General features: G+C 40.3%; 1 protein-coding gene across 1 annotated transcript; it reads left to right on the top strand.

The window, feature by feature from the left end:
• The first annotated feature begins 8,426 nt into the window (after window positions 1–8,426).
• On the top strand, window positions 8,427–9,609 carry LOC128265980 (serine/threonine-protein phosphatase alpha-2 isoform). Its single transcript, XM_053002237.1, has one exon. The coding sequence runs from the start codon at window positions 8,545–8,547 to the stop codon at window positions 9,484–9,486; it is 942 nt and encodes a 313-aa protein (XP_052858197.1). The 5' UTR covers window positions 8,427–8,544; the 3' UTR covers window positions 9,487–9,609.
• The last annotated feature ends 323 nt before the right edge of the window (window positions 9,610–9,932 follow it).

Raw genomic sequence — 9,932 nt, forward strand, 5'->3', positions numbered from 1 at the left:
TTGAATTCATGGAGGAATATGTTTAAATGGGCCACATGTCTTCCACCAATGACCAAATTCCGAATACACCGCACTATTTTATTCCCCACCAATGCGTTCTACGGCCACAAAGTACTTCAACTAAGTTGAGAGTAGTTTTCGATGCACTTCAACTAAGTTGAGAGTAGTTTTCGATGCATCGAGCCGTACTTTCACGCAGGTAGCGTTGAATGACATCTTGATGGTAGGCCCAACTATTCAAGAGGAGCTGTACTCGACTCTGCATCGGTTTAGATTGCATAAGTTTGCCCTTGCGGCCGTCAAAAAGATGTATCGCCAAGTGATGGTGGACGAAGCTGACCGAAACTTTCAGCTCATAGTATGGAGACGAGATCCTTCTGAGTCCCTGAAAATCTTTAAGTTAAACACCGTTACATATGGTACTTCGCCAGCACACTTTTTGGCGATTCGGTGTTTAATGCGGCTAGGAGAGATGCCGCAAGCAACTCATCCCAAAGCCGCAAAGGTTATTCGGAATGATATTTATGTTGACGATTGTTAACGATTGACTGCAATAGGCAGGATTTGAATTGGCAAAGTGGTTTTTAAACTTCCCAGAGTTACCCGCATCTGATGGCGCTGTAATGCCACTTATGGCAGACTCAGACGCAACTTAGACTCTTGGCGTGGCGTTTAAAGATTACTTTCAATTTCGGTTGGATGACTCTTTCCTGGATCTTTTCGACTTTTCGACCCACTTGGCCTCTTGTGTCCTTTGGTCACAAAGGCAATGATGTTTTTGCAGAAACTGTGGCTTCGAAAACTAGATTGGGACGAGCCGCTACCGATGCAGTTGCTTACATCGTGGAAGACGTTTAAAGAGACGCTTCTGCAGCTGCCGAAAATTAAGGTCTCGCGATTCGTCAACACAGATCCACAAGTCCCGATTCAAATGCATGGTTTCGCTGGCGCTTCCATGCGAGCGTATGGAGCGTGCATCTACGTTCGTACTCAAACTGCTGAAGGTTTGGGACATATGTAAAATTCGGAAAATAAACCAGTAGCAACGAATATTCAAAAGCTAAACCCTTTTCTTCAGGAATATAAATTAGATTGGTGTTCCTCTTCATTTCTACGAGTTGGGGGTCGGTTATTGAATACTCCTATCTCGTACGAAGCCAAATTCCCGTTATTGCTGTTTAAAAGCTTACAGTTTGTCAGATCCTATGTGTCATACCTGCACTCTCGTAAGTCGTCTGCGCGAGAAAATATGGCTAGTAAACGCTCAAGAAGTCTGCCGACGAACAGTTCGGTTGTGCATGCGCTGCTTTCGCTGCAAGCCGCAACTCTTGACGCAAATTATGGGGAACTTGCCAGCAGATAGACTTCGAGCTCTCCGCCCGATCAATATTTGTGGCGTTGATTTTTGTGTCCATTCAGCACGTCGTATCGTATCCGTGGTAAGCCACCATACAAGTCGTACGCGGCCTTTTCCTCTGCTTAGCGTTTAAAATGATGAACATACCTTCGCTGATATGAAACATAATTCCAGTTAAAACGTCTAAACAATTTCCTTATATGGAATTACAACATAATAACGACCAACATACGCATTAATATTATAGAGTCCCTCAAAAATATAAGCCTCCCCACAGGATAATATAGCAAGGCCAAGTTTAAATATTTACTTAATAGGTGAGATCTTCAAGAAAAACTATGTTAATGTTTTCTTGTTTCTTCTTAACCAAAAAGAAACCTAAATTTTAACGACCCTTTGTTGGCTTAATTTACGCCCCCATCTCTTGACGCAAATTATGGGGAACTTGCCAGCAGATAGACTTCGAGCTCTCCGCCCGTTCAATATTTGTCGCGTTGTTTTTTGTGGTCCCTTCAGCACAACGTATCGTATCCGTGGTAAGCCACCGTACAAGTCGAACGCGACCTTGTTCGTCTGTTTTGCGACCAAAGCGGTCCACTTAGAATTAGTGTCTGACCTAACCACTGATGCGTTCTTATTGGCATTTCAAAGGTTCGTGAGTCGCCGGAGAAGGTGTGGTGCGACAACGCCACCAACTTCGGCGGCACAGATCGGCACATGAGGTAGTTCCGAGCCCGTCTGGAGGAGCAGGGTGCGGTATCGAAGCATTAGCATCAAACCGCCCAGAGCACCGCACTTCGGCGGACTATGGGAGGCAGGTGTGAGTTCTGCAAAGCACCTGTTACTTCGGACGTTAGGCCAAGACCTCTTGACCGCGGAGGAGCTTGGAACTCTCCGCACCAGAGTGGAGGTCGTGCTCAACTCCAGGCCCCTCGGAGCACTAAGCACCGACCCAAACGACGGCGAAGCCCTGAAGCAATACGTAGATTTTTGTCGCTAGAAAGGAAATTGTCAAAGGACCCTTCGCTGAAGAAGATGTATCTTGAATTCATGGAGGAATATGTTTAAATGGGCCACATGTCTTCCACCAATGACCAAATTCCGAATACACCGCACTATTTTATTCCCCACCAATGCGTTCTACGGCCACAAAGTACTTCAACTAAGTTGAGAGTAGTTTTCGATGCACTTCAACTAAGTTGAGAGTAGTTTTCGATGCATCGAGCCGTACTTTCACGCAGGTAGCGTTGAATGACATCTTGATGGTAGGCCCAACTATCCAAGAGGAGCTGTACTCGACTCTGCTTCGGTTTAGATTGCATAAGTTTGCCCTTGCGGCCGACGTCAAAAAGATGTATCGCCAAGTGATGGTGGACGAAGCTGACCGAAACTTTTCAGCTGAGTCCCTGAAAATCTTTAAGTTAAACACCGTTACATATGGTACTTCGCCAGCACACTGTTTGGCGATTCGGTGTTTAATGCGGCTAGGAGAGATGCCGCAAGCAACTCATCCCAAAGCCGCAAAGGTTATTCGGAATGATATTTATGTTGACGATTGTTAACGATTGACTGCAAGAGGCAGGATTTGAATTGGCAAAGTGGTTTTTAAACTTCCCAGAGTTACCCGCATCTGATAGCGCTGTAATGCCACTTATGGCAGACTCAGACGCAACTTAGACTCTTGGCGTGGCGTTTAAAGATTACTTTCAATTTCGGTTGGATGACTCTTTCCTGGATCTTTTCGACTTTTCGACCCACTTGGCCTCTTGTGTCCTTTGGTCACAAAGGCAATTATGTTTTTGCAGGAACTGTGGCTTCGAAAACTAGATTGGGACGAGCCGCTACCGATGCAGTTGCTTACATCGTGGAAGACGTTTAAAGCGACGCTTCTGCAGCTGCCGAAAATTAAGGTCTCGCGATTCGCTGGCGCTTCCATGCGAGCGTATGGAGCGTGCATCTACGTTCGTACTCAAACTGCTGAAGGTTTGGGACATATGTAAAATTCGGAAAATAAACCAGTAGCAACGAATATTCAAAAGCTAAACCCTTTTCTTCAGGAATATAAATTAGATTGGTGTTCCTCTTCATTTCTACGAGTTGGGGGTCGGTTATTGAATACTCCTATCTCGTACGAAGCCAAATTCCCGTTATTGCTGTTTAAAAGCTTACAGTTTGTCAGATCCTATGTGTCATACCTGCACTCTCGTAAGTCGTCTGCGCGAGAAAATATGGCTAGTAAACGCTCAAGAAGTCTGCCGACGAACAGTTCGGTCGTGCATGCGCTGCTTTCGCTGCAAGCCGCAATTCTTGACGCAAATTATGGGGAACTTGAACTTGAACAGATAGACTTCGAGCTCTCCGCCCGTTCAATATTTGTGGCGTTGATTTGTTTGGTCCCTTCAGCACAACGTATCGTATCCGACCAACATACGCATTTAATATTATAGAGTCCCTCAAAAAAAAAGCCTCCTCACAGGCGAATATAGCAAGGCCAAGTCATAATATCTTTCTTATTTGGTGAGATCTTCAAGAAAAAATATGTTAATGTTTTCTTGTTTCTTCTTAACCAACAAGAAACCCATTGTTGTTTAAACTTACGCCCCCATTTCTGTAAAACTCTCAGCAACTCATATCAAAATTCAATGTATTTTATTCGTAAAAAGTCGACTAATAAGCAGTATCTTCATTTACTCTCTTAATTCTAACTTTTTTTCAAAATTATTCTTCATCGTAGGAACATTTATGTTAATAATAAGTTTAATCTAAAAACATTGCTTGGTTATTATATTCACTAGTAATCACTGTTTTGTTTGTTTCTTCAAAACAATTACATTCAATTCCCGCAACAGCACCAGCTGAAATAGAGACAATTATGCAATGCGTCTATCGACTTTGCAAATTAAAGTCTGTTATCAGATAAACCCATAAAAACCCGTGCAGAAGGGTCTGTATACCGAAACCCGAATCAGGATAATCAAAACAAAAACCAAAACTGCTATATAGGCAGCTAGACCAGTTACATTAATAAGATTATAGTTGCGGATTGCGTTTATGTTTTTACATTATCTTTGTGCATGGTTTGGGAAACGGTCAATGTTTTAATTTATTTGATGACGTATTTGTTGCGTTAATGTTTTCACATTATCTTTGTGCATGGTTGCGGAAATGGTCATTGTTTTAATTTATTTTATGACGTATTTATTTATTTTTTTCTTTGATTTTTTACTTTGAATTTTACTGGGTTTGCTGTTGGGGGACTTAGGCTTTTCTTTTAGCGATAATTAAAAGTTTACTTTTTTTTCACCTATTTTAAATTTATTTTAAGTTTGTTTGTTGTATTTTCATTATTTTGTTTTTCTGTATATCTCCTCCTGTAAAAGGCTGGGCGAGGGGAGGTTACTGAAGGCGATCACGTGGTCAGGTTATTATCACATTGCTGCCAAGCCTTAGTGCGTGTGCTGGGTCTTAATGAGTTTTTAGTTTAGTTGAGCTTAATGGGTGTCCTAACGATGTTGCTTACCAAAAACTGTTGGGAGTACTACAGCTCGCATTTGAATTAAACGGCTGATTGTTACGAATGGCCTGTCGTGTTCGGAACTCAATTTGCTTTTTGTTTTTTTTTTAATAAATAGGTTTTTTTGGCGACGATTAGGCTTATTGTACCTTAAATAACCATCGGCAAATATCCAATAGAACGGATGCCTACAGATTTTGAAGAGATTTCTTGACACAATTTTGTTGGTTTTTTTATACTCTTGCAGAGGGTATTATAATTTCAGTCAGAAGTTTGCAACGCAGTGAAGGAGACATCTCCGACCCTATAAAGTATATATATTCTTGATCAGCATCACTAAGAGAGTCGATCTAGCCATGTCCGTCTGTCCGTCCGTCTGTCCGTCCGTCTGTCTGTCCGTCCACCTGTCCGTCCGTCTGTGCGTCCGTCTGTCCGTCCGTCTGTCCGTCCGTCTGTCCGTCCGTCTGTCCGTCCGTTTCTACGCAAACTAGTTTCTCAGTTTAAAGATATCTGCATGAAACTTTCCCAAAAGTTGTCTTTCTATTGCACGTAGTATATAAGTTGGATCGATCCGGATCGGACGACTATAGCATATAGCTACTATAGGAAGAATCGGAAAAAAAAAAAAAATTATATATTTGGTCTTTTTTAATTTTTGTTTTTAGTACTTCGAGATATAGTAATGGTTAAATATTTCAGAACTACGGTTTACATTTCATCAAAATCGGACGACTATATCATATAGCTCCCATTGGAACAATCGGAAAAATAAATAAAAAATTATTACTTTGGTGTTTTTTAATTTTTTTTTAGTTCTTTGAGACATAGTAATGGGTAAATATTTCAGAATTACGGTTTAAATTTCATCAAAATCGGATGACTATGACTTAAAGCTTGACAGTTCAGAATTACGCTTTTAATTTTATAAAAATCGGAAAACGATATCATGTAGCTGCCACAGGAACTATCAAATAAGCTTCAAATAGCTTCAATGTAAACATACACGCAATTCAATGATAATTTCAATGTTTTCAAGAATATTTAATTTTTGCAATAGCTGCAAGGGTATATGAACTGAGCTCTTAATGAGAATTTAAATAATAAAATAAAATCATTTTCTCTACAGAACCTAAAGTATGGGAGGGAAAACCATGTTTGTAAATTCAGGCGACCATTACATACTTCTTACTCGGTTATTAAGTTCGTTTTTTTAGGTCTTCCAAAACGGGTTTATTTTTAATTTTTCAGATTCCATTTTAATTTTAATTTATTTCTGAAAAATATATAAAAAAAATTGAATTAACATAAATATTTGAATCCTAAAAATAAAATTTAAAATCAAAAAACAACGACAAAAAAAATTAACTTGTAAATATTATTAAAAAAATTTTAAATTTTTTGTTCGAAAAAGTTATTTGATTATTGTTTAATTAAGAACAATAAACGAATTAAAAATAAAATTTTTTGTCGAGGTACGAGGTATCAAAATAAATAGTGGTTGCAAATTACGCAAAACTCCCATATACCCGACCTATTGCAGGGTAGTGCGTCAGGGTAGTCCAACAACAACTATTTCCACGGCGGTAAAGCAAAAACGGAAACAAAAGAGTTCAACGCTGCAGATGCCTATGTATAGCGGAGGGGTTTAAAACCAACTATTATTTTGCGAATTATGCGAGAAGATTGTAGGGGGGAGGCGACCGTAATTGCAGTAACAAATTTTAATATTAAACAAATTTTGCACCCCAATGCGGTTTAAACATTTTATGTAGGCTATAAGTTTTTGCGAATCAGACAACTAACTACTACAGCTGTCATTTAAAAATTAAATTGGTTACATTTAGGTAATCTTTTTTATACCCTTGCAGACGGTATTATAATTTTGGTCAGAAGTTTGTAACGCAGTGAAGGAAACGTTTTCGACCCCAGAAAGTAAATATATTATTGATCAGGATCAATAAGGGAGTTGATATAGCCATGTCCGTCTGACCGTCTGTTATACTGTCTGTCAGTTCCAATACCGTTTGCGAGCTCATTTTAAAATTTTCACAGTCGTCCTAAAACATGTGTACACAGATCAAGTTTAAAAAGCGCCCGGTCTTATAACTATATCTTATAACTACCATAGGAACAAAAGGCTATAATTTACGAGAATTAAGGATATTTCGCGCAGATCAGGTTAAGAGCGCGTGCCGATCGGATGTCTACCTCCTATGGCTCCCATAGAAACAAGCGAACTTTCAAGAATTGAATTGAATCGCGCAGTGTAAAAACTGTTGACATGCATCTTTTTATGCATACCTTGATCAAGGTAAGAGCGCTTGCCGATCGGACGTCTATATCTTTATGCTACTTTTGCAATTTTATCCATTTCGGCAAAGTCTGCAGGGGTATTAAAACTTCGGCTTGCCGAAGTTAGATTCAGTCATCGATCTTAAATTTATTGTTTATTGAATGTGTGTGTGTGTGCAATATTTAAAAATGTTAAATACATGAAACTCTAGCTCTACTAGATAGATACTTATGTGCCAAGAACTAAAAGCGTAAGACATATGATATTTAATTTTTTTCTACAACTCTAGGTTTCAATTTGGCTCTCGCAAAGTTTTCCAATTACTAGTAATGCAGACTGTATTCTCCGTGGTTGTAATCCAGTCTCTCTTACTGAAATAATAACGCATTTGTTATCGGTTTCAAAATGGCAATTTTCGCCGCTGGGGATTAATGCACTACAAAAGTTGTTAATTAGTCTGATGATGTGTTAGCTTATTCTTATTTGTCAGCTTATTATGGAAACTACTAACAAAAATTACTTCCTATTAACTCAAATGACACCCGTTTAAACACGGCGTGATAGATAACTGTTTTAAAAATTACAGGTTTCTAAAGGAGTATCAATAAACGAGAGCAGAAGTGACAATAATTTACCCCTTTTTCTTAATTTGAGCGATTTGATCTTCCAGTTGAATAATTTTCGTGGCAGCATGCAGTAACGTCTTTCTTTAGTCGTAAGAAAACTTTGCAGCCGGATCCAGTCAGGTCGTGGGCTTCATACTTGGCCAGTACCATGACCTTTTTTAAGTCCTTGACCACTGCGGATACCCTCCGCAGATCAGAATCCTATTTCTCTGCGATTACATAGTTAGGCAAAAGAATGCTGTTGAATCGATCAAGTTTATAAAACACCTTTTTCTGTTGCGTGGGAACCACGAATCGCTGTCGGTAAACCGAGGCCAAGGCCTCTTTGACGAGTGCACACAAGCGAAATAGGCTCGATCGCTCGTCCGGCCGAAGTGCCTGAGATTGGTCTTCTATGTGACCTGCTGTGGATTGGCCTGGTCCGTTACAGCTTCGGCTGGTCACCAAGCGATCAAGGTGTTAGTTAGATATACGGACGGCCACTATCTTCTCGGCACCAAGCTACTGAGGTGTATATGACACGTTTATCACGTTTTATGGGCAGATACCTGAAAACAGAAAAGCGATTTTGAGAAAAGTGAGCGTTTCGATAATATATTAAACAATCAGGCCTGCTTCGTGTGGTCTGTCAAAAAAGTCTCGTATGTGTGACACAGATTTTTATTATAGGCTTGTCTATTTTAGATGCTTGTATCCAACCTGTAAGAGCAAAATTTAGGTTTGTGTCGCTTTGTTGCCACCAGAGAAGCGGAAAATGTCACAGCAAATGACGACTATGACTGACTTGAATAATATTGACCAGCTTATCTTGCGTATTATTGACACCAGCCGGCTCAAACAGCTTAACCTCACAGAAACGGACATAAGGCTCCTCTGTAACAGATCACGCGAAGTATTTATGTCCCAGCCCATGCTGCTTGAACTATCCGCTCCAGTGAAGATCTGTGGAGACATTCACGGCCAGTTTACGGACCTTCTGCGCCTGTTCGATTATGGAGGATACCCACCAGCATCTAATTATCTTTTTCTCGGAGACTATGTAGACCGCGGAAAGCAATCCATTGAGACTATGTCCCTGCTACTGGCTTACAAAATTAAGCACCCAGAAAATGTTTTCCTTCTTCGTGGAAACCATGAATCGGCCGGAATTAACCGCATATATGGTTTTTATGATGAGTGCAAGCGTCGTTACACTATAAAACTCTGGAGAACATTTGTCGACTGTTATAGTTGCATGCCAGTTTCAGCCATCGTTGACGAGAAAATTTTCTGTTGTCACGGCGGTCTTAGCCCCGACTTACTAAACATGAACCAGATCAGCCAGTTGGCCCGACCGTGTGATGTCCCCGACAAAGGTTTACTTTGCGACCTTTTGTGGTCAGATCCAGACCCTAAGATAATGGGATGGAGCGATAATGATCGAGGGGTCAGTGTTACATTTGGCGCGGACATTGTGGGCAAATTTGTGCACCGGCACAAATTCGATCTCATTTGTCGTGCCCATCAGGTCGTAGAGGATGGCTACGAGTTCTTCGCAAAGCGGCAACTAATCACCATATTCTCGGCTCCAAACTATTGCGGCGAATTCGACAATGCAGGCGCAATGATGTCCGTGGATGAGACACTGATGTGCTCGTTTTACGTCCTTAAGCCCTCTAAGAAACCTGGATTGCGCAAAATCCACTCCAAGAGCTGAGCTTTATTAAAGAGATGTAATTTTCTTGTCGTTAGCAAGTCAGTCACTTTCTTATTTTGAACTAGTATATATTTATATGTATTTTTGGCTTACATGTGAGCCGCGTGAAATAAAAATTGGACGTTTTTTAAATTATTTCTAAGGCGATTGAGACAACGGCGACCTCATAAATTAAATATAATCAGGTGGTACATAACAAGCCGGAGTGGACTACTGTTACTGTGGACGGCCTACCACATAGTGTCGATGGGCACTACTACTGTCAGCAAAGAATAGAACGACTTAAAAAAATTATTGGAGCAGGTTTCTCTTATATAACTAATTGTACATACTAACCCTTTTGAACAGAAAATTAGTTCAAAAGAAATAGGGGTGAAAGTGCGAAAGATAATTGTTAAGACACACTGCCCTACATATTTAATTTACTAACGCACGAATGAAAGCGG

This window comes from Drosophila gunungcola, unplaced genomic scaffold (genome assembly GCF_025200985.1).
Source record: "Drosophila gunungcola strain Sukarami unplaced genomic scaffold, Dgunungcola_SK_2 000201F, whole genome shotgun sequence".
In the NCBI taxonomy this organism is placed as follows: domain Eukaryota; kingdom Metazoa; phylum Arthropoda; class Insecta; order Diptera; family Drosophilidae; genus Drosophila; species Drosophila gunungcola.

Bases quoted from the DNA above. Each gene is read 5' to 3' on its own strand.
- LOC128265980 (XM_053002237.1), top strand. From the start codon at position 8,545: ATGTCACAGCAAATGACGACTATGACTGACTTGAATAATATTGACCAG.